This window comes from Eulemur rufifrons, chromosome 15 (assembly GCF_041146395.1).
Source record: "Eulemur rufifrons isolate Redbay chromosome 15, OSU_ERuf_1, whole genome shotgun sequence".
Classification (NCBI taxonomy): Eukaryota; Metazoa; Chordata; class Mammalia; order Primates; family Lemuridae; genus Eulemur; species Eulemur rufifrons.
In genome coordinates, this window is record NC_090997.1 from 20,155,002 (window position 1) to 20,180,321 (window position 25,320).

A 25,320-nucleotide genomic window follows, 5' to 3' on the forward strand; every position below is an offset into this window, starting at 1 on the left:
CAGTTTGAATATGCTTCCGTTGTCACTGTCACTAGTTTAGCCAGTCTTTCAGCTCATTTAGCAAGAATTTATTGAGCATCTATTGGTGGCAGGTGCCATGTTGGCTCTGGAGACACCAGGGTGAAGAAACCAGACCCTGCACGCAGAGAGTCTGCAGTCTGCTAATGGAGGACAAGCATCTTCCGCTTGGACCATGACAAGGTCCCCTCCCCAGATCTTGGTCCCAGTCACAGCCAGAGGGCCAGAAGTCCTGAGGAGGCTGGAACCTGGTTTGGGCCAGGACCTTTTCAAAACGATTGATCTCTCTTTCTCCTTTCTCTCCAAAGGCTGGAACATCTCCCCTCCAGCAAAGTAGCCACCTTAAAGCCACCTCCACCTCCTGTTAATTCCTGCCGCTTCTCCAACCCTTCTCACTGCCCTCTGGTTGTTTTAATTCAGTTCTGGGAATCCTTGACACATCCAGACACAGAAGGGCCCTAAATTTCCACAAGCAGTATAGGCTTCCCAGGTCCATAAAGTCCCAGCCTTCGTGGAAGGGGTTGTAGGGTTCCAACCTGAGTGCAAGTTCCTGACTTGGTAAATTGAAAACAAACAGCACTCTGGCTGCCTTCTTTTTAAAAAATAACCTTAACTCTTATGGAATTTTTATGGAAATTTCACATGGAAGGAAGGTCATTTCATTGAAAAGATAATTTAAATATTAACTTTGAGAGCATATTTGTCTAAGTTAAGGGCTTTTCTTACATAACATGATTCTCATTGGAAGAGGTGTTTGTTCACTGTTTGTTAAGACTCCAGGAGGCTTTGACCAAGTTGAAGGCTATAGATTAACATCTTAAATTTTATCATGCATTGTGCTTTCCAAAACTTTTGTGTCCATTTGAGCTTCTAAACTGTATGAGGTAAGTAAGGCCACAAAGGTCTCCATTGAACTAGAAAGCACTAGAAAGGTAGGGTGACTGGTTTGAAGTCACACTAGTTGTAATGTTTAAACTCCTTTTTCCTTCAGATAAATTCAGGGCCCAGCTAATTGAAAACATTAGCACCAGATATTTGCTGAGCCCTGTATAGCTTAGGAAGCACTTTTATGCATATGTATACTTCAACATCATCTCATTTTAACTTGTGATCCTAAATACCTCATGCACAACCAGCGTTGTATCCCTTCTTTTTGAGCTAAAGTGACTCTACACTACATCCTTGGGTGCCAAATGAAGCATTCTTTGCACCCAGAGGCTTCTCAGAAAGCCCAAATTTTCACAGTCCACAGGCCCTTGGTGGCCTAGATTATAAAATCAAATCCCACTCTCCAATCAGTTTCTTGAAAATACCTTTGAATCCTTGTAATCTCCTCTAGTCTTGATAATCTTGCCAAATCCCAAATCCTCCCTCTCATCTTTCAGTGACATTATCCATTCCACAAATGATGGGCTCTCCCAGGAATTTTGACAAGAGTTGTGAATTTGTGGGATTTAAAAAAAAATCTTTCTCTGTCTTTTTATAAAACAGTTATACAGACTTAGTAGAAAGCAAAAAAAAAAAAAAAGGCATGTATTATTTCTCAATTTAAAGTAATATATGCTTATGAAAGAAAATGCAGAAGAAAAGATAATCCATGAGTCCATCACTAACATAAAATCCCTTTTAGGGGAAAAGTAAGCTTATATCAAAATATTGTCAATGACAAAAGGTGATTTAGCAGTGTATGTAAATATTCCTAAAAACCAGAAATTTAGAACCAGAAATTTTAACCACCCTAGTACTTTCAATTCTATAAACTAAAAAATCAACAGTCTTTGGCCCAGTTTACAGGAATACCAAGATAGTTACATTACACTCCCTTCTGATGTTACATTATGTAGGTAATTTGATGATGACTTGGCTGAGATACTGGCTCATGAAACCAAGCCAATGATACATTATCTCTCCTGTTGAAAGAATTGTGTGAAATGCCTCTTCTGAATCAAGCCCTTAGAGACCTCTGCTAGAAAGACCCTCCCTGGAGGAAAAGCCCAGCCTGTTGAACTGGTCAGTATGTAGATTCATTGACAGTCACTCCACAAACAGTGAGCACCACCAGGTACCAGGCTCTGTTCTCAGTGCTTGGGTTACAGCAATGAATAAACACACAATTCCTTGCCCTTATGGAGAAATAAACCCAATGAATAAATGATATAGTATATTAGAAGGTGCCAGTGCCAAGGAGAAATAGAGAGCAAGGGAGAGGGATAGACTGGAAGGGTGGGTGAGTGTGCAATTTTAAACAGGCTGGGGGGAGAAACACTAAAAGGTGAGGGAGCCAGCTATGTTTCCCTCCCAGGCAGAGGGAGAAGTGCAAGGGCCCTGAGGCCAGAGCATGCCAGGAATATCGAGGAGGACAGCCAACAGAGAGGAGTAGAGTAGGAGAATAGGACAGATTATGCAGGCCTTGTGAGGGCTTTTGCTTTTACTATGACTTCAGGAAGGGGTGTACTGGGGAAGCATGCTGCCCAAGGAAATTCAGGGTAGCTGTTTACATGTATTAATTACTACTTGCACATTACCTTGCCATTGGCGAATAGAGCAAATTGTGTTTCCTAAAATCTACACAAAACCAGGTTAACGTTAAGTAATTCCATTTGTGGGCCTGGCCCAACAAACCGCTCCCATGGACACACTGTCATGCTTGCAGGTTTCTTCCCAGATCCCTCCCAGAGTATCATTAGAGTGCCCAGAGTGCTGACCTCCACTCCCTAGACGGGCTTGGAGAGTTTCCTTGTTCTATTGACATTAGTTTGTACTCCGGGTAATCCTTTGGGCAGAAATGGAATGACACATGGAGGGCAGAGTCTGTAAATTGGGAATAATAAAAACAGTTCACATTATCTAGTACTCACTACTTGCCAAGTACTGAGCTGAGCTGTTAGATTCTCTCCTTTAACCCTCATAACAACCTTGTGAGGTAGGTACTATTATTGCCCCTATTTTACAAATCGGGAAACTCAAGCACAGATCAAGGAAATTTGCCCAAGACTACCTGGCTATCAAGTAATGAAATCTCAGAGAAACGCAGGCTTTTGAATTCGGAGTCCGTATTCTTAACCAGCAAAATTAAGTGAATGTAGAAGATTCTTTGGTCTAACTTCCCCATTGCCAATTGTGCAAATGAGAAAAAGTTTAAAATTGAGAGGGAAGTGTAATGTCTATCCCCACCCCCCCGCCTCCCGCCAATAAATGAAGTAAAGCTAAAGACACATTTCTCACTTCATTTCTAGACACGTCTGTCCAGCAAAAGTCCTTCCACTGTTATGGTTGAAGTGGTACCAATGATGAGATTCCTAAATGTGTTTTGTGCTAGAATCCCACATGGACCTACTCATATTACAAACATTAGTCTCAGAGGTCATTTGTAGTCACCTGAAGGACTTTCAAGGACTCGAACCCACTTTAAGAACCATTGACTGTCCGCACATTATTTCTCCATACTTCTTTAATGTGTATAAAATAACCCTAGTGAATCCTTGCTCATCTTCCGGACCTTTTAATATATCTTATTCCTCATTAAAGTCAATTTGAACACCATTCCAGGCTAAACTAATTTCTTTTTCTTAAAGATGACTATGGCAATGTGAAAAAACATCTCCATCCGTGTTTTTTCTTTTCTAAACAAGAACAAATTACCTTGGGATCTGACAACTTTTACTGTGGGAGAAATACCTTAGCACAGCACCCAGCGCAAAGTTTGTGTTCAGTAAGTGCTAGCTGGAATCCTTGTCATCATGATTTCTAACACATAACGCTGGGCAGCGCCATGACTTCTGCACAATCGGGTCCACCATCTCCCCCTCTCCCCCACTCTGTAGGCTCTCAGACATCTCTCACCAGAGCAGGAGCTCTAGGCCCTTGGGAGGATTTCTCTCCACCCGTAACAGAGGAAGATATTTTATTTTCCCAAGGGAATGGCGGGATCTTTCTTGCCATCCTCCACCTTCCTTCCCCTACACTCAGTCTCCACAATCACAGACCCTCCCAGGTATTGGCACCTGGACCACCCAGACAGGCTGGCAGCTCTGCCCTATCTCACTATGGTCCCCAAGAGTTCTCAAAAGAAACCCCTGTTCCACTCATTTTTTACCTACAGTCCCATCTCAGTTATAATTGTGTCCCCTGAAAGAATATATTGAAGTTCTAATCCCCACTACCTCAATTAGTGACCTTATTTGGAGACAGGTAGTTATAGATGTAAGCAGTTAAGATGAGGTCATAACAGAGTAGGGTGGACCCTTAACCCAGTATGACTGGTGTCTTATAAGAAGAGAAAACCCAGAGGGAGGACAGCCATGTGCAGACACAGAGACACACACCGGGGAGAACATGTGATGATGAAGATAGAGACTGGAGTCATGCATCTGCAAGCTAAGGAGTGCCAAGGATTGCTGGTAACAACCAGAAGCTAGGGGAGAGACAGAGAGGAAGCATGGCCCTGCCAGCACCTTGATTTCAGACTTCTAGCCTTCAGAACTAGGACAAAAAAAAATTTCTGTTATTTTAAGCCACCTGCTTGGTGGTACTTTGTTCTGACAGCCCTAGAAAACTAAGACATCAGGCCAGGGCCAATCTTAGTTTTTAAACTCTCTGTTAGATTGATAGAATTTTCTCTAACCAGTGGCTCATGGTTTCTCAGCTCAGCAAGCACAGGTATAGAATGGAACATGAAGACCCCATCTTTCCCCAACCTATACCCTATTAAAGGGAGAGAAGGATTTGCAGGTCTCAGCAGGGATCCTAAGGGGAAGCTTATCACGTGTATGAATACAATAGAACCTCTGTGGTAGGGAGTTAAATATTAAATACAAAGAAAAAGTTGAGAGCAGCCAGTTTCATTGTGGTTAAATGTGTTTCCCAACTGAATCTGCGCTGTATAAGCAGGTGCTCCTGGGTGGCACCTTGGTGACTTCCCACCTGGGTCCCTGCCTTTATTCCTCAGCCTCACAACCAACTCATTTACCTGCCAGCACCTTCACACTTGGGTGCAAAGGCTGTAAATTCACTGTCTGTTCTTCCGTCCCAGTGATGATAAAAAAATAGATGATGAACCAAAGAAAGAGGGAAAAGGCCATGACTCCGTGGACTCCATGGGAAACTCCATGGCCCACAGGAAAGCCCTCATGCTCTTTTATAACTGCATCTTGAGGAGAGATTGGAGTCCTCCTACCTGCTAAAAGGATCTGGTGTGTGTTTGTGTGTGTGTGTGTGTGTGTGTGTGTGTGTTTTGTGTCTATACAGAGTTTCGGGGAGGGGTAAAAGAAAAGAAAGACTTAAGTCACAGAGGCCAAACCTTTCTATAATAAATGTTGCACAGTCTTTAAAATGCCCAGGCTGGGCGCGGTGGCTCACGCCTGTAATCCTAGCACTCTGGGAGGCCGAGGCGGGCGGATCGCTCAAGGTCAGGAGTTCGAGACCAGCCTGAGCAAGAGCGAGACCCCGTCTCTACTAAAAATAGAAAAAAATTATATGGACAACTAAAAATATATATATAGAAAAATTAGCCGGGCATAGTGGCGCATGCCTGTAGTCCCAGCTACTCGGGAGGCTGAGGCAGGAGGATCGCTTGAGCCCAGGAGTTTGCGGTTGCTGTGAGCTAGGCTGACGTCACGGCACTCACTCTAGCCTGGGCAACAAAGTGAGACTCTGTCTCAAAAAAAAAAAAAAAAAAAAAATGCCCAACACCTTTCCCCCCTTGCCTCCCTTCTTTTTACTACAATCTGTTTTTAATGAATGAATCATCCATAGTTTTTTCAATCCCCACTCTCCAAACTGTCCATTCTGAATGCTACCCTCGACAATGGTAATAGCAATCACTGAGCATTTACTCTGTGCCAAGCACTATTGTAAGTGTTGACATATATTAACTCATTTAATGCTCACAACAACCTTATGAATTGGGAGTAATTGTTATTATCCCTGTTTACAGCTAAGGAAAGGTTAAGAAATTTCCACAGGGTCACAGAGCTGTGACAGAATTAGGATTTGTGCCTCTGTAGTCTAGTTCCAGAGTCCATACTTTTTAAAAAAAAAAAAAATTTAACTTTTTTTATTATGGAAAACCTCCAACATATATAAAAGTGGGAAAAAATTGTATAATGAATTCCCATGTAATCACATCAACAATTATCCACTCACAGGCAATCTAGTTTCATCTATATCCCCACTCACTTGCTCCTTTCCATGTTATTTTGAAGCAAATTCCGGACATCATATCATTTTCTCCATGATACATACTTGTTTATGTATCTTTAAAAGATGAAGACTCTTTAAGCAAAACCACAATATAGTTATCATGTCTAAAAAATTAAAGAACAATTCCTTAACATTACCAAATATCTCATGTTCAAATTCCCAATGGTCTCATAAGTGGTGTAATTATTTTAAAGTATATTTGTTTGAATCAGGATCCCAATAGGGCCCACACATTGCAAATGATTGACTTTTAATCTATACGTTTTCCTTCCAGCTCACTCTTTATCCCTCCTTGCAATTCAGTTGTTGGAAGACCAGGGTCTTTTGTCCTGGAGAGTTTTCTACAGTCTACACTTTTAACCACTCCATGAGTCTGCCTTTGGAGTATGAAATTATGGACTTCTTATCCCATAAATTTCAGAGACAGGAGAGCTCAATAGACCCTTCCTAGACCCACTGGAGATTACTTATTAACTCCATGAAATTATAAGTAAAATCTGTACTTATAATGTGAATATGTGCATTTTGGGGGGCCAAAGTACACAATGTGAACTAAAATAAAAATTTTAAGGCTCACCCCTACACTGGCTGACTGAATGGACCCCCTCGTGGCCAAAGGAATATCCTAAAACTAAATTGCCTGCCAGGAAGAAGGAGGTCAGCCATGCCTTATCATGCCCGGCTCCCTTCATGGGGACATCTTTTGTAATCCATTAACAGGCCTAAGGGTATGCAAGACAAACCTACAGGTCCTCAATTTACACAACAAATATATGTTTGGTGGCTTATCTCTGATAAACAGCTCCTATGTTAAAACATTCCTAGCCTTTAGACAAAGCTTCACGTCGTTAACCAATTACAAGTCAAAAAATCTTTAAACCCACCTATAACAAACATGTAAGCCCCCCCTTCAAGATGGCCCACCTTTTCGGGCCAAACCAATGTATGCTTCCCACATATTGATTTATGACTTTACCTGTAACCCCTGCCTCCCTTAAATGTATAAAACCAAACTGTAACCCAACCACAGCGAGTCCACTTGCTCAAGGCCTTTTGGGCGTGGCTTTGGATCATGGTCCTCAAATTTGGCTCAGAGTAAATCTCTTTAAAATTATTTTACAAAGTTTAGTCTTTTTTTCCCCCGTTGACAACAGTTTTACAAGATTTTCAAAATGATCCCATGACCCCAAGCCCCTAAAACAATGAATGATAATTAGCTTTGGTCCAGGCTTCTAATTTTATTTATTTATTTATTTTATGTATTTTTTTTGAGACAGAGTCTCACTCTGTTGCCCAGGCTAGAGTGTCATGGCGTCAGCCTAGCTCACAGCAACCTCAAACTCCTGGGCTCAAGCAATCCTATTGCCTCAGCCTCCCGAGTAGCTGGGACGACAGGCATGCGCCACCATGCCTTGCTAAGTTTTTCTGTATATATTTTTAGTTGTCCATGTAATTTCTTTATATTTTTAGTAGAGACTGGGTCTTGCTCTTGCTGAGGCTGGTCTCGAACTCCTGAGCTCAAACAATCCACCCACCTCGGCCTCCTAGAGTGCTAGGATTACAGGCGTGAGCCACCACACCCAGCCCAGGCTTCTAATTTTAGAGATGAAAAACAGGAGACTTGAGTAGGTAAATTGTCTAAGCTCACCCAAATGTTCCTAACACACTTAGGACAAGAATGTGGTTCTCAGAACCTAACCTGATGTTTCACTTTTTGTTACACATTGCATACGTGAAGGGTGAAAAGGAACAGTGGTTTGAGATGTGCCAGGGGAAAGGAGGTATCTAAGTCATTTCCCCATTGCTTCAAAGTTGCCATTTACTTGAATTAAGGGATTCACTTCCTGTGCACATTTGGAATCTAGCACTGTAATTAATATTACTACCACACCATTCTCACACTTGTCTTTGCACACTGGTTCACACTGTTGAGAGCTTCATTATGCCACAGATGTCTCACAAACAGGATACCAAGATTCATGACCTCTCCTGGTGCTAAATGAGGGATCTGTTTCTTAGCTGCAAGAGGAGTTAGGTAGAGTGTAAGAAATACTCAGTTGGGAACCAGCCATTAACTGATGGTTCCTTAATCTCTTTTGGTCTGGGGATTTCTCGTTAGTAAAATGAGTCAGCTGAATTGTGTCAATCACTTTCCAAGCACTTTTACTGTGACCACGATATACTCTCAATATGACTGTGTGTGTATGTATATATATTAAAAATATTTTCACTGAATTATTCTTGCCCATACAACATGGGATGCATCCTGACAATTTCTTTTTCTTTTTTTTAGTGTCTGGTTGTGGTCACAATTCATTAAGTTGATTTTAAGAACTACTGTTGAGGATCTGCTGAGGATAAAGTTTGAAAAATACTTTATCAGGTGATCTCTGAGTTGTTATTTATTCATTTAGTCATTATTCATTGGTCATTTTACAATTGTTTGATGAATATCTATGAGGTTACAGACACTGTGATGGGAGCTAGGAAAATGGCAACAAAAAACCAAAAAACTTATTCTTGTGAAGTTTATATCCTGTGAAGTGTGTTTGATAAGCTTTGAAGAGGGAAAGGAATTCTAACTGAATTAGCTAAAGCCATCAAATGGGTTTGACTCACGGGAGGAAAAAGCATCAGAAATATGGGTTTTTCCAAACCCCAGGCAGTAGTACACAGTAAGACTAAAATAGTTTAAACCCAAGTTGTGTAATTTTGTGTCAAATGAAGATTTCCTGTGTGTCCTAAATCTGCTCCAGAATCTGCTTGGCAATCATTGGGTGTTTCTCCTTTTGCCACACTTTGCAAAGATCAATGTTGTTGACTGGGCCCACTTTTTAGATAAGAGATTCCAGAGACCGTAGAATGATGGAAATGAATGCTAGAGAGCACTCTGACTGAGGGACACTTCCCTGGCCATCTTATCCTTGTATTCACCCACTTACCACACCTCCAGTATTTGCAAAACCTGAAGGTGTGTATTAATAATTCATTGTTTGGGGTTCCCCCTCCTCCCGCCTAGAAGTCTTGCTGTAACAATTTTATCCAGCAGAGGGAAGCAGAACACCGAAATCACTGCAGAAATAATCCGGAACACATAGGTACTGAAGAGTAGGAATGTCAGAGTATTAAAACCAAAGTCTGGGTAAAGCCAGCTCTGGGCAAAATGCTGAAAGGGGAAAAGTTTATTTGAGGCGACAGCTCGTGACCTATCCCATCAGGACATCTCCAATCAGGATTCCCTAGGAGACGTCATCCAGCCCATGAGGCCTTGTTTCAGGCTTGGCTGCCAGCAGTGAGACAGTTCCATTTTTTCCATTCCCCAAGCTTTGAAACCTGCTAAAAATCATCCAATATTTCTGTGGTCTTCTGAGTCCAGGATTTATGCAATGGTTTTTCAACCATGGCACTTCTTACTTTAGCTGCCAGGGATAATCAGGCTCTGTCCCTCTCCTATATATTCCACAAACTGGGAAGTGGTAGGTACAAACTGAAGGACAATACAAACTGAGCAGTCAAAATGAGATATCAACTCTTAATCATACCAAACCTTCTCAGGATCCAGGCAGTTTTATGAAGCCCTGTCTTTTTTATTTTTTATTTTTTCCTTCTTTAAATACCTGTCCCTGTGCTTTTTAGCACTGATGCAACACTGCCTGGCTTCCCCTCCTCAGAGATGATAGCATTTTTAAGAGGTCATAGACCAACAGAAGTTTTCTTCACTATGCATGTCTGAGGCCCAAAAGTAGTTATTAATAAAACACACTCCTTAACCATTTAACTAGGGTGCTCTTCTGGGAAAGAAAGGCATTTGAGTAGAGGGCACTCTTCAAATAGAAACAGATTCCACAATGGACAATAGGCTTAGGCATGACTCACCCTTTCCAGACCCACAAGCTCCTTCCCTACCCAACCCAGGAAATACAGATCTAAGTGCAACTATGCGGTTAGTCAAGATAGGCTTTTTGCAGTGTGTGCTAATGCCATGGGATTAAGAGAGTGGGGAGGGAGGGATCATAGAACTTGTAAGAGTTCAAGGTTATCATGAAGAGTCAGTGAGAATTATAGTTATCAGTGATTCTGGGTAATCAGCATCAATGAGGTAGAAAGAAGTGGGAGAGGCAACTTTGAAAGGTTGAACTAGCCATCTTGACATACTCTCCCAGTGACTGGCTTCCATCCTAGGTTGGTGGCTAAGGTATAATGCAATGGACAGGTACTTTTAAAGTTTTCAGAAACTTCAACAATGCTAATCAATTCATTGAACTTTAAAAATGTATTAAACTATTGCATTAAGATAATGTACTAACAGATAATGAAAAGAAAAAAGTTTTTAAAAGGTTTTTAAAAAAAGGACAAGGAAACAGAAGTAGTAAGGGGAGAGAAAGAGTTAGAAAAGAAACTTGTTGGGCAGGGTGTGGTCGACAGGCATCAATAACTGCTTCAGGTGTCACTTAGTACATTCAAGTCCTGGGCCTCCTGAGCTTCACACCAGTTAGTGAAACCCAACAGGGGGGATTTTCTCTAACAAGCAGCAATAAAAGTAGAGCTGCTGTCTGTATTGGCAGTAAACTACCCATGACACTGAGCTATGCCTTCTGTGTCAGGCTTACTACTTTATCATGTTCCTAAGCTGGCTTGTCAGAAACACCTGTTATAAAAATCAGATTCCTGGCCCTGACTTCAGACTTAATGAATCCAAATCTCTGGGCACCTGGGTTTTGTTTGGTTTTTGTTTTTATTTTTAAGCTCCTCAGCACGGATGAGTCCCCCACCCATCCCATCCCCACCCCTGGAAAATGTTTCAGGAATAGGATTACATTTATTTTAAGAAAAAGGAATTTAAATAGGTTTTGTGAAAGGCACCAAAGGCAAGAATGCTGCTGACAATGTTTCACTCCACTTATTTGATTCTTTTTCAAGATTTAGTTTTTCTCTTTGAAGGAGCTGCGTTTCCCTTTGTGGTTCTGGATCTTTTCATCGCAGCTGCAGGTAGGTATAAATGAGAGACTGAGATGAGCAGCCTCCAGCTCCTCAGTCAACAAATATTAAGTACCTACTGGAATGCACCGTGTCCTGCAGCAAATATTCAAAACCTGGCCTACAAGAAGGCCTACAAGAACGGAGAGGGTGTTGAGTAGATTAAAGAAAGCTGAAGGGGATGAAGAAGAGAATGCTGCAGTAGGAGGATTAGGGACGAGATGGTTGCATTAGTTCATTGACCATCCCTGAGCAACATAAATACAATCATGAATAATTTGCAGCTCCTGCCTCTAAGAAGCATGGGTCTGGGGTAGTAACACTTTCATCCGGACCAACCATTTACACTTCTAGGACGTAACTGGGACATAAGAGTGCCCGACCTCACAGCGCCGGCGGCCAGCAGTGAGTTCGGCGAGGACTGGAGTGGAGAAAAAGAAGAAACGTCCCTTCCTCTGCAACTTATCTAAGCGCTTGCTCGGACCCGGCTCATCACAGTAAGAACTAACCCCTCACTTTACCCGCCCTTCTCTGCCCCACCCAATGGATCCCACGTCGCGTCCTCTGGGAGTGGGGAGGGGGCGGGGCAAAGCGGAAGAGGCGGGGCCAGACCCTCAACACCCACTAACCCCGCCTGGTTGCCGCGACCACCCTACCGCGAGAGTACCGAGTCCCGAGAACGGCGCACGCGCAGACCTGTCACGTCTGCCCCTCAGGCCCCGCCCTCCGGTAGCAGGCGCGTAGAATGTTTGGCGTTACCATGGAGCCTGGAAGGGCCAGCAAACGCGGCTTGTCGCCAGGGCAACCGGAGAGGACGAAACTGGACCGTGGTGGCCTGGACCGTACCGGCTGCAATGGTGTCCAACCCTGTCCATGGACTGCCTTTTCTCCCGGGCACGTCCTTTAGGGACTCCACGGTGAGGATTTATCTGCCTAACCCCAACCTGTCCCCACCTCTGGGCACCCCCGGAGCGGTCGAGGATCGGCGCACCTGGTTTCTCCTCCACTCAAGTCTGTCCTTTCTTCCTCCAAATCCGTCCTCTTCCCTGGTCCTATTCTTTCTTTTCTGCCGGACTTTTATCGTCTTTGCCCCGCCAGCTTCATTTTCTCACCCATTCTTTACCTTCCGCCTTATTTCTCTCGTTAGTTTTTCCGCTCCATCTTGGCAGTGTTGGCCCCCTCTTCGTTCTCATCCCTCGAGCCGCACTATGTTCTTACTTGCTGCTCTGCTCTTTCAACCCGCTACCTCTTCTCCCTCTAGATCACTGTTTCCCACTGCCCACTCCCAGGCTCTCTAGGCCATCTCCCTAGCTGATTCCCCCACACCATACACTGTCTGCCCAGCTCTATCCTTAATCCCTCTAGCCTCTCTTCACCTTCATCCTCATTCCCACGGCCCCATCCTACCCACTTTCCTAAGGTCCATTATTCTCGCCCCGCCTCCTTCCTCTTCTGAATCCTGGACCCAGTAATCTTTTCCCACTCTCACCTCCATTTCCTGTCTTGTGTGTATATCGTTTCCACTCGTCCACCAGGTCCTTTTCCGCAGTCTCTGCTCTTCTCCTGTGTGCTTCTGCCCAACCCTATCCGTTTTCTTTCCACTTTTGCCTTTTCTACAGTTTAGTCCCCTCTCCCCATTCTTGTTTTTTTTTTCTCTATTGCGTTTTCTCTTTGAAACTTGCCCATCTTCCTCCCAAACCATCTTTCCCTGCTTTGTAGGAGATACTCCATTTCAGTTCCCTCTGCCACAGTTTAGTTGCTGTTTTCTCTTCCTCTAGCCTTATTCTTTTTACTCTTAACATTTTTGTAAAAGATTCTTGTTTAAATTTTATTTTGCTCCTTCCCCCAACCTTAATTGTTTTTAGTCGCATCTTCTAGACAAAATTAAAGCAGCAGCAGGAGCTTGGGTTCTTTTTTTCTCCTGACATAGTTTAGCTCTTAAAATTATTTAGTATTTGTTTTAATACTAACAGGGTTACTGCAATATATATTCTGGGAAATCAATAATGGGATTCAGTAGACTGATTATCACAGATAAGCCAATGATAGTTTATATATTATTTAATTATTTGAATTCTTAAATTTCCTCTGCATGTTCATAAAGATGAAACATTTAGTGAATTTATTTTCTTTGAGAGAATGAATTTAAATTTAAATTGAAAGTTTGGTGAGAGAATTTGGATTCTGAATCTTTTCATAATTATTCCTGCATTAAGATACAACATCATGGATTTTTAATTTCAGTGGACTTTTCTATTTTATGTAATTAGAAAATGTTGTAGGTACTTCCTTGCCCCACAGAGGATCAGCTTAAGCATTTGGTGTCAGTATAGGTTACCGACAAGGCAGGGTTAAGTTGATTTGGGGGATTACAGAAATGTGAATGGAAGTGCCGGGCTCTAAAGACATACATTGCTGTACTACAAGTAAGATGAACTGTGCATTGGACATATTTCATAGTTTAAATACACTGGCCAAGTGTCAACCAGTTTGCCTTATTTGGAATTTGAAAAACATTGTCACTGTATCTTCAACAGTGAAGGACTAGATATGGGTAACTCTAAAGGCACTGAGAAGGTAAACCATAATGAATAAGGGGGGTGGAGAGTCCTGAGGTTGACTTGCCTGGGGTGCGTAAGAGTCATGGCCGAGTGATGGTACAGGTATTATCAAAAATGGGGAAGCAAACTGAAGTCACTGATGTTTCTTCTGTCTTTAGAGGTAGAAAAAGAAGACCAAAGTTATACAAATTATCCAATGAGGATGTTAACTCAGCCCATTTTGTTCTACGTTATGTGTGTTAGGTACCTGGAGCAGTTCCTGTCTACTGACTTGTGACCCTGAATACATAACCCTTAAAAATAAAAGGCTGCAGCAGTTCATTAGAACTCTTTTAGCAAAAGAAGTTTATTCTATCATACCTTTCATGTTAGTACAGATCTTGAAAGATGGTAGGCTGGTCTCCAAAGAAATTAGGATGTAGACAAGTAAGCTTTATTTTTCATAAAAAATATATTTTATGATTAATCCTAAGTTTTATGTATATAATTACATATAATTAAATATTATAGATAAAATTTTGAAAGTAACCTTAAAAATAACAGAAAAAGGAAAACCGTCAAATTAACATAACCTCTAATTTGCCTTTCTACTCTTTTTTTTAAATGTAATCTTTTATTTTTTCTAACTATCAATAAAATATAGGCATTGTAAAAAATCAACATAATTCAGAAATATATAATACAAAGGGCATTTGCCAAATCTAGTCTCTTCATGTACATATTTCCATGCTTGTAATTGTAGTATACATAAATTTTATGTGTTGCTTTTTGGGCTTGTTAAATCATAAACCTTTTTTCTAGGTTGCCACATGGTCTTTAAAACTGATGTTTTAATGGCTGCGTAATAGTCCATTGAGTGATTTTTCCATGATTTACTCACATCTTCATATGTTTGTCTTATACGTTGTTTCCACTGTTTACCATTGTAATGGGCAGCTTTAGGCATATAGTTCTTTCCCATAATTTTGGATCACATCCTTAAAATAAATGATCAGAGATGGAATTATTAAGTTCAAGACTTTATATGGTCAGTTGCTTTCCAAAGAGTTATGTGAGTGTATCAGTGTCACTGTTAACAAGAAGAGTAGGTAAAAATAAAATTCACAGAACCAGATCGTCTGGGTATTACAGATTTTATAACAACCAGATAAGATGAAAAACATGGGAAGACCAGTGAAAAATTAAGAGTATAGATGAGATATTATTTTAGTCCCTCATGTAAGGTGAACCTGTAGTTAAATTGGGCTTGGCAGAACAGGGCTTTAAATTTTATTTTAAGCTGAGGTAGCAACTTCTCTCCTTGATCCTGTCCAGCTGTTTTAGCTTAAAATACAGAACTTTTTTTTAAAAAATACAGAATCTTTACCAACTTTTTGATATAAGATTTGTGATATTTATGAGCAAAGGTTTAAGTTATATTTTTAAAAGTTAGTTCCTCCTAACAAAAATTTGTATAATGTTGTAATGACATACTTCTTTTCTTCTTCAGAAAACAGCCTTCCATAGAAGCCAGACACTGGGCTACAGGAATGGCTACGCAATTGCTCGACGTCCGACAGTTGGGATAGGCGGGGACCGCCTCCAGTTCAACCAGCTGTCTCAGGCTGAGCTGGATGAGTTGGCTAATAAGGCACCAGTTCTAACTTACGGCCAACCTAAGCAGGCCCCGCCTGCAGACTTCATTCCTGCACATGTGGCTTTTGACAAAAAGGTATCATCTGGGATTTTAGGGTACCCCTTGAACTGAAGTGTCTGAGAGCCAACTGCTTGCAGAAAAGTTAACAGTAAACCACAGGATTCCCAGAGTGCTCTGAGAAGAAAATTATTCAAATGCCTCAACCCTTAGTCATAGACAGCTGAACTTGGGCTTAAAAGAGGCTTTCTTTAGTCAGGAAGCCGATTACAGAAAGTAATTCCCTGTAGACTTCACTGGAATATTTTCCAAATACAGTTGAAGAAAAGTTGGATGAATTCTGAATTCTTTAGTTCGTATTGCTCTATATTTACCTGCTCTGTGTTTCCTGCTTTTTAAAAGTATTTTATTCTATAATGATGACAAATCTTTAACTTCTTTGAAATGAAAAATATAATCATGAAAACAATGACTCCATCTATTGTCAGTTTTCTCCAGGCCATCTCCTTAAGTTTTTATTTTGCAAGGAACAATTCAGGTGTGATATTACATAACCAAAGAGTGTTATAACATTTTTGTTTGTTTCTCATTTTATCTTTATGCTTTTGCAATGTGAGTTGCCTTATTTCTGTCTATTGACATTACCACATCATCCTTGCTTTTCTTTGACAACAAGCCTCTTCTTTCTATTATAGTAAAATAATCCTGGCCCTTGGCCATACATCACAATCACTGGTGAGACTTTTAAGACAATCAGATGTAATTCGAACCCTTATCAATCCTAATTTCCAGATGATTTTAATGTGTAACTGGGTCTGAGACCTACTGACTAGTTTTTATAAGTTAGCTTTCTTGTTTTGTTTTGTTTTGTTTTGTTTTTTTTTGACAGTGTCTTGCTCTGTCACCCAGCTAGAATGCAGTGGTGTCATCATAGCTCACAGCAACTTCAAACTCCTGAGCTCAAGCGATGCTCCTGCGTCAGCCTCCTGAGTAGCTGGGACTACAGGTGTGCACCACCATGCCCAGCTAATTTTTCTTTTCTTTTTCTTTTTTTTTTTTTTTTTCTGAGGCAGATTCTCACTCTGTTACCTGGGCTAGAGTGCCATGGCGTCAGCCTAGCTCACAGCAACCTCAAACTCCTGGGCTCAAGGAATCCTTCTGCCTCAGCCTCCCTGTCATTTCTTTGGGAAAATACCTTCAGACTCTCTTAACCACTACAGTAAATGTTACCACCATGTACCTAGCTTCTCTGGCCCCTAACTTGTAAGTCATCTTTGATTTTTCTTTCCCCTTACAACCCACATCTAATCTATTAGCAAACTCTGTCATTTCTGCCTCTAAAATATGTAACTATCCACTTATTTCCATCTCCACTATTACTATAAATTCATTATCCATGGAGCAGCCAAGCTTACTTTTTCAAAATCAGATTATATCATATACTGACCTGAAACACCTCCATGGCTCCTCCTATTATATACAGAGTAATATCTAACTCTGCAGTTTCTTTACAGCCCTACTGGAGATGGCACTCTTAACCTTATCTTGGGCCCCTCTTTTTGTCACTATGTTTCAACCGTACTGGACTTACTTTCCATATTTCCTTGAAATTGTTACCACTTTTGTTTTTCTACTTCAGGGCCTTTGTCCCTGCTGTTTCCCCTACCTGGAATAGCTCTCCCTCTGTCCTTAAGTGGCCGACTCCATCTCTTCTTTCAGTGAGGCTTTTCCTGGCCACTCTACCTGGAGGTCCCTCCCTATTTTTGCATCACTTCCCTTTCTTTGTTTCCTTCACAGCACTATATTATACTTTGTATTGCTGATTTGTTCAGTGTTTATCTGCTGCACCTGAGTGTATACTTCATGAGCAAAAGGATTTGTCTGATTTATTGTATAATCAATGCTTAATAAATATTAATTTAAAAATGAGATGAATAGTTATTTAACAAATAAAATTAATTTCTTATCTGTGTCACTGATGAAAACTGACAAGCTGAATTTGCAACATGCATATAATTGAGTAAAATAAAAAATGTGGCTAGTCTTTTTATAATTGTATATGGTATGAAAATATTTATTAAGCAATACCCCCTTCAATCATGAAGTAAACACAAATATTTTCATGTTTGTTGTGGCATTCCGAGTACTTCCTGGGAGTTAGAAGACCTGGATTCTACTTGTGGGTCTTCTACCAACTAGCACTGTGACCTGGTAGGGTCACAATCTCTAGTTTCCTCGTCTATAAACCCTGAAGCTTAGAATACAGGATAAAAAGGAGCCCAGCCTGCTGTAAAATACCATGAAAAAAATCATTTTTAAACACATTATCTAGATATTGTTTTTTCTTGTCTGTATAATCAAGTTCTTATTCTGCCTGAGAAGGCTGATGTTATTCAAACTACTTGCTAAAGAACTTTCCTGTATTAACTTCTTTCCGATTCTTTGTGGGAGGAGCACAGAACTCTTTTTTTTTTTTTTTTGAGACAGAGTCTCACTCTGTTGCCCGGGCTAGAGTGGCATGGCATCAGCCTAGCTCACAGCAACCTCAAACTCCTGGGCTCAAGCAATCCTCCTGCCTCAGCCTCCCAAGTAGCTGGGACTACAAGCATGCACCATCATGCCTGGCTAATTTTTTCTATATATATTTTTAGTTGGCCAGATAATTCCTTTCTATTTTTTAGTAGAGACGGGGTCTCGCTCTTGCTCAGGCTGGTCTCGAACTCCTGAGCTCCAGCGATCCGCCTGCCTCAGGCCTCCCAGAGTGCTAGGATTACAGGCGTGAGCCACCGTGCCTGGCCTAGAACTCTTAAGTCTATTCTTAATAAGTAAATAGATAAGCACATTTTTGGTTAACAGATAGTTTTGGAAGTTAGAGTATTCTTTACCTGAGACCTCACATATTAGCTTGGCTCTCTTTAACATGAATTACATGTTGAAAATACATTGTTTTAGCCGTATGTGTAGATCACGTGCCAAAGGAAACTCAAGGGTTTTATAGGGCAAACTTATACATATTAAGTGATCAGAGATGAATGTACAGACAGAAAAAAATTCTAGAATTTGTCTTAATAGATAAAAGTTTTACCACTTACAGTTTGTGCCAGACAATAAACTCCCAAATAACTGGAGAACTTGGGAATTTAGTGCCCAAGTTAATTGAATAGTCAGTTTCTTTACCAAATATCCCATATATACATTACATTCTCCTCCTTACAGAATATGAACATACTATTATAAAGTGCATATAAAGCAAAAACTGAGATGCACATTATTTAGTCTTTCTTTGCTTCAAAAGGAATTTTTGGATTTTACACAATGAACACATGGTCACAATTCACTCCTATGGATGTACAAAGATAGGAGATTGGGATTAATCTGTAGTGATCATATAGCATAGTCTAAAAGGTTTGTTTTTAAACAAATTATTTAATAACTATCATTTGCATTAAAAAAACCAGAATACAAAAATTATGCCTATTTGAGCATTTCAAATATATATATACATATATCCTCCCTATCTCCCATTCTGAGGCCAAGTTCCTGTTGCCATAGGCATTTTCATGTTAGAAAACTGATAGTTTAGGAACATAGCTGTGGCCCTGGACTTAGTCTTTGGTTCCCTTCTCTATGGTTCTCTTTTCACTCCTTTGGTGAATTGTCCAGATTCATGACTTGAAATGTCCTCTTTGTGATAATGAGTTGTCCTCTGAACATATGTATATGTAATTGCCTGTTTGACATCTTCTCTTGAATGTCTAATATCTCAAACTAAACATGTCTTAAACTGAATTCCTAATTTTGTCTTCTCACTCCCCAAATCTGTTCAGTGGCAGCCTTTCTCATATCAATGTGATGTTTTAAAATTTAATTTTTTATTTTTTTAGAGACAGGGTCTTGCTCTGTCACTCAGGCCAGAGTGCAGTGGCTCAATCATAGCTCACTACAGCCTCGACCTCCTGGGCTCAAGCAATCCTCCTGCCTCAACCTCCTGGGTAGCTAGGACTACAGGTGTGTACTGCCATGCCCAGCTAATTTTTAAATATTTTGTAGAGATGGGAGTCTTGCTATGTTGCCCAGGCTGGTCTTGAACTCCTGGCCTCAAGTGATCCTCCTGCCTCAGCCTCCCAAAGTGCTAGGATTACAGGCGTGAGCCACTACACCTGGCCCTTCATGTTAATTTGATAGTAATTCCATCTTTCCAGTTGCTTGAGCCAAAAGTGGTTGACTTATCCTCGACTATTCTTTAATATTGACTTCTTTCCTAAAACCCAGTCTTGTATCTCAAATTACCCCCTGCAGTATCAACTTGTGCTGTCTCTTAAATTCAGTAAGTCTAAAATCAAGCTCACCATCTGCCCTACCAAAATTAGCTTCTTCTCCTTATGTTTTCATTTTTATGGAATCACTACTATGTCCCCAGCACTGGATTTTTCTCAATACCTTATCCGGCTTCTATCCTCCCACCTCCTTACTACCAATCCTGTCAGCCTTCTGTTTTTCCATTGCTGGTAATTTGTGGCTGCAGACCTGGTCTATTTAAGGGGCTTTTCAGTCTGATTGCTCTGCCTTGTACTTCCTCCTCCACCATTGCCTGCATTCTGCTGCTGGGTTTCCTTACTTTGCTTCCGTTATTAATGTTGCCTAGAATCCCCTCTATCTCCTTTACTTACCTAAAATTTTCCCATTTTTAAGATCTAGTAAATCTTTTATTTCCTCCCAGTTAAGCTTTTTCTGACCACTTTGGCCCACATAGTTTCCTTTTCTGAACCACTGTAGTACCTGTTATCTGAGAAGTAGTAAGATATATGGAGAGAACATTGGGCTGTGAGTTAATAGACTGAGTTGGTCCTGGCTCTGGCCCGAACTCCTGGTATGGCATCAGGCAAGCCATGTGACCACCCTGGACCTCATTTTCCTCCTTGTAAAACAAGTGAGGTTGGACTAGCTGATCAGTTCTAGCTTTAACATTTTGTGTATTTGTAAATCTGTGGCTCACATACAGGTCATTTCACATATGAATTACTGTGATCATGTCCCCACTTGCAATTCTTTGTAGTTGATCTAAAATGTTACTTAAAAATTATCTTTGCCTTTTACCATGTTATTTTACTCCTTTAACCATTCCACTGCACTCATCTATTTCACCTTTTTATTATGAGTTCTAAGGACTTCATTATTTTCGCATATCTCCTAGGCAATTGCCAGTTCTCTGTTTTTATCTTGTTCTTCCACAGTTGACGTTATACTTTTTTTTTAGCAACAGTATTCATGTATAGAATTATTTCATTTTCCCATTCATGGAGCTATATTTGTGTCTTCATTTAAAGGTCTCGACTTGTTCTCTTAATCTAGTAGAGAATTGAGTAAACTCTCTTGCTTACCTAGAACACCATTCTGATACTTTCTCTCCTTGAAAAGGAGATTAAAAATAGAAATAGAATAATAGAAATATGAAAATTAATCCCAAAGCATGTCAACATAAGCTTTTTATAACAGCGTGTTGTATTTTTTAAATGTATAATCAGTGTGCTGTTCTGACTTGATGCTGTTGCCTCCCAGAGCACCAGTGGTTTGCTTGACATAATATGTGTGTTCCTGAGCACAGCGAGGGTGTCTACATGCCCTACAGAGATTCTATGGTGGATTGAGGATTTGAAAGTCATTAATATAAAGTCTGTAAGAATAAATGTGTTATTAATATGCATTTACAAGGAATTCCACTTCTAAAGAAGTGAACTTGAGCCTTTGTGTTCATTTTGAAACCAAAAATCATAGTCTTGTCCAAAATGTTTTACTCTTTCTCAGAAGTTCTGGGAGGGACTTCTGTCATGAAGCTGAAGCTAGTAGTGCTAAGTTCTTCAAGCTGTCTCACCAAAAAACACACAAAGTAAATAGTCTATACACACTGTAAACATTTAAAGCAGATGTCAGCAAACTTTTTTCTGTAAAGCATCAGGTAGTATATATTTTGGGTGTTGCAGTAGTTTTAGTTTGTTTGGGCTGTCATCACAAATACCACAGACTGAGTAGCTTAAACAATAGGAATTTATTTTCTCATAGTTTTGGAGGCTAGAAGTCCAAGATCAGGTTTCCAGCTGATTTGGTTTCTGCTGAGAGCTCTCTTCCTGGCTCATAGACAGCAGCTTTCTTGCTATTAATATCTCCTCACGTGGCCTTTCCTGGGTGTTGTGTGGCGGGGTTAGGGGAAGGGGATCTCTCTCTTTCTCTTCTTGTAAGTCACCAGTTCTATTGGATGAGGGCCCCACCCTTAAAACTTCATTTAACCTTAATTACCTCCTAAAGACTCTGTTTCCAAATTCAGTCACATTGGAGGTTAGGGCTTCAGCGTATGAATTGGGGTGAGGGGACACAATTCAGTCTATGGTTACAGACCATATATCTCTATCACAACTACTCAACACTGCCCTTGTGATGGGAGATCAGCCATTAACAAATAAGTGTTAATTATTTATATAATTACTTATATTAATAGATACTGAAATTTAAATGTTATATAATTTCCATATATCATGAAATAATATGATTTTAATGTTTTTATCCATTTAAATGTGTAAAAAACATTCTTAGCTCACAGGTCATATAAGAAAACATGTGGCGAGTTAGATTTGTCCCATGGACCGCAGTTTGCCAACTCTTGATTTGGAGGATAGGAGTGATAAGTATTCAAATCCCCCTGTGTGGTTCTCTTTTCAGGAGAGTACTTGATATTTTTTAGAAGATAATGGAAAGCTAATACTACGCCATTTCTCCTTTTTTGGTGTATTCTAGGTGCTGAAATTTGATGCCTATTTCCAAGAAGATGTTCCTATATCAACTGAGGAACATTATAGGATCCGTCAGGTAAACATTTACTACTATCTAGAAGATGACAGCATGTCTATCATAGAGCCTGTTGTGGAAAACTCTGGGATCCCTCAAGGCAAATTAATCAAACGCCAGCGGCTAGCCAAGAATGACCGGGGAGACCATTACCATTGGAAAGACCTGAATCGAGGAATAAACATCACAGTTTATGGCAAAACTTTCCACGTTGTTGACTGTGACCGATTCACACAGGTATAGTATGTATTTTTGGAAGTTGTGGGGCCTGGGGCGTCATTCTAATTTATGGAAGGATACATTTAATTTATTAGGGTAAGGGGAGGACACTGGTAATTTGTCCTGTGTGAATTATTATGCATGTTAACTAGGTATTTGTGTGGGTGTATAGGTTGCTGATATGTGCCAACACCATGTAATAACATTTTTTCAAAATGATATTAATACATATTCACTCAAAATTAAACTGTCATTGTAGCTGAATCATTTGGTAAGAAACCAGTTCCCATGGCAGTTCAAGTACAGAGGAAGGGAAATAGCACCCCTGTTGGAATGGAAATTTGGAAGAGCCATTGAACATTTTATCTTAAGTTTGAATTTACAAAAATCGTACTACCTCTATTAGCCGATATAAGCCTAAAATTTTTTGTGCAATTCACATTTTTTTTTGGTAAATTATACTTGCTCTATTTTAGGAAAAATTGCTGTCTAAAGGATTCCTGAAATAAAACCATTTTTAAATGAAAAAAAAACTTTTTTATATGGAGAAAAGTCCTCTACTTTCTCTATTTTATAAATTTGGTTTTTTTTAATACAAAGATAACTTCTTAATGTTACCTACATAGAGGATTTGATAACTTTTCTTCAGTACAAAGTGTTAGGAATTAAGAAATCAATCCCAAATTTGTCTTAGTTTTATTAATAAAAAATACTTCTAGCAGCAGAGTTTCTGAATTATTTTATGTCCTTTATCCCATGCTACCTAATGCCAAATATGATTAATTTTTGCCATGCACTGAGCTCCTATGAATTCATTCATTTAATTTTTCTCCTAGTAGTTTATTTAGCAAATATTTACTGAGTGCCTGCTATATACCAGGCACTGTTCTAGGTGCCATATATAAAGACTTGCCCTTATAGAGGTTACATTCTGGTTGGAGGAGACAAATAAATATGTAATATGTCAGAAAATGATAAGAACTATGGAGGAAACTAAAGCTGAATAGAAGGGATGGAATTTGGAGGCTATTTATAAAGGCTAATCAGAGAAGGTCTCACTGACAAGATGACACCTGAACAGAGACCTGAAGGAAAGGAAGAAAGGAGCCATGGCATCAGTGCCATTCCAAAGCAACAGAGAGAAGCAGTATAGAAAGTGGAGGTGCGAGACCCTTTTTGAGGTAGTGTCTCCTTCCAACATATCTTGATATCTTGCTTTTTAGGTTTCTGGGTCATATTTATCACAAGCAGTTTCAGAATTGTACCAACAGTGAGAAATTATAAAATGTTATCTCAACTTAAAGATATTTTTATAGTTGTGTCTTTATGGACAATTTGAACATTTACAAGTTCGTCACTGAGCAGTTGATCTAACATAGTTATAGTCAATTTTCATTAATCATAGCAGTTAAGACCTATAAAGTCACTCCAAACACTGAATTAGGTGAATACTGAACCATTGCTCTTAGGGGAAAAAATATAGGGTTAGGTTCCAGCCAATCTCTGGTGACAACATTTTTGTCAACCAACTAATATATAACCTACTTTGTGTGTGTTTCTGTTTAAAGACACCTAATTTTTGACAAAGCAGGAAAGAATATACTCTGGGGACAAGAATCCCTATTCAATAAATGGTGCTGGGAGAATTGGTTAGCCACTTGTAGAAGACTGAAACAGGACCCACAGCTTTCACCTCTCACAAAAATCAAATCACGGTGGATAACAGACTTAAACTTTAGGCGTGATACAATCAGAATTCTAGAAGAAAATGTAGGAAAGACTCTTACAGACATTGGCCTAGGCAAAGAATTTATGAAGAAGACCCCCAAGGCAATCACAGCAGCAACAAAAATAAATGAATGGGACATGATTAAATTAAAAAGCTTCTACACAGCCAAAGAAACAGTCACGAGAATAAACAGACCACCTACAGAATGGGAAAAAATTTTTGCATGCTACACATCAGATAAAGGACTGATAACAAGAATCTATTTAGAACTCAGGAAAATCAGCAAGAAAAAATCAAACAACCCTATCAAAAAGTGGGCAAAGGACATGAATAGAAACTTCTCAAAAGAAGATATAAGAATGGGCCGGGCGCGGTGGCTCACGCCTGTAATCCTAGCACTCTGGGAGGCCGAGGCGGGTGGATTGCTCAAGGTCAGGAGTTCGAGACCAGCCTGAGCGAGACCCCGTCTCTACTAAAAACAGAAAGACATTATATGGACACCTAAAAATCTATATAGAAAAAATTAGCCGGGCATAGTGGCGCATGCCTGTAGTCCCAGCTACTCGGGAGGCTGAGGCAGTAGGATCGCTTGAGCCCAGGAGTTTGAGGTTGCTGTGAGCTAAGCTGACGCCACGGCACTCACTCTAGCCTGGGCAACAAAGTGAGACTCTGTCTCAACAAAAAATTAAAAAAAAAAAAAAAAAAAAAAAAGAAGATATAAGAATGGCTAATAAACATATGAAAAAATGCTCAACATCCCTAATCATCGGAGAAATGCAAATCAAAACCACAATGAGATATCACTTAACCCCAATGAGAATGGCCTTTATCAAAAAAACCCAAAACAACACATGTTGGCGTGGATGTGGAGAGACAGGAACACTCATACACTGCTGGTGGGACTGCAAACTAGTGCAACCCCTGTGGAAAGCATTATGGAGGTATCTTAAACAGATTCAAGTAGACCTGCCATTTGACCCAGCAATCCCATTACTGGGCATATACCCAAAGGAAAAAAGGTCATTCTGTAACAAAGACACATGCACCCGAATGTTTATAGCAGCACAATTCACAATAGCAAAGATGTGGAAACAACCCAGATGCCCATCAATACATGATTGGATTAGTAAGCTGTGGTATAT

General features: G+C 40.1%; 1 protein-coding gene across 1 annotated transcript in view; it reads left to right on the top strand.

Annotated features, from left to right (window-relative positions):
• Positions 1-12,050: 12,050 nt before the first annotated feature.
• EFHC1 (EF-hand domain containing 1) overlaps positions 12,051-25,320 on the top strand; it is a 44,679-nt gene continuing 31,409 nt past the window's right edge. Inside the window, exons 1-3 of the mRNA XM_069488403.1 lie at positions 12,051-12,113; positions 15,247-15,468; positions 22,180-22,467. Coding sequence (XP_069344504.1) covers positions 12,051-12,113; positions 15,247-15,468; positions 22,180-22,467 — 573 coding nt within the window. The remainder of the gene's footprint in view (positions 12,114-15,246; positions 15,469-22,179; positions 22,468-25,320) is intronic.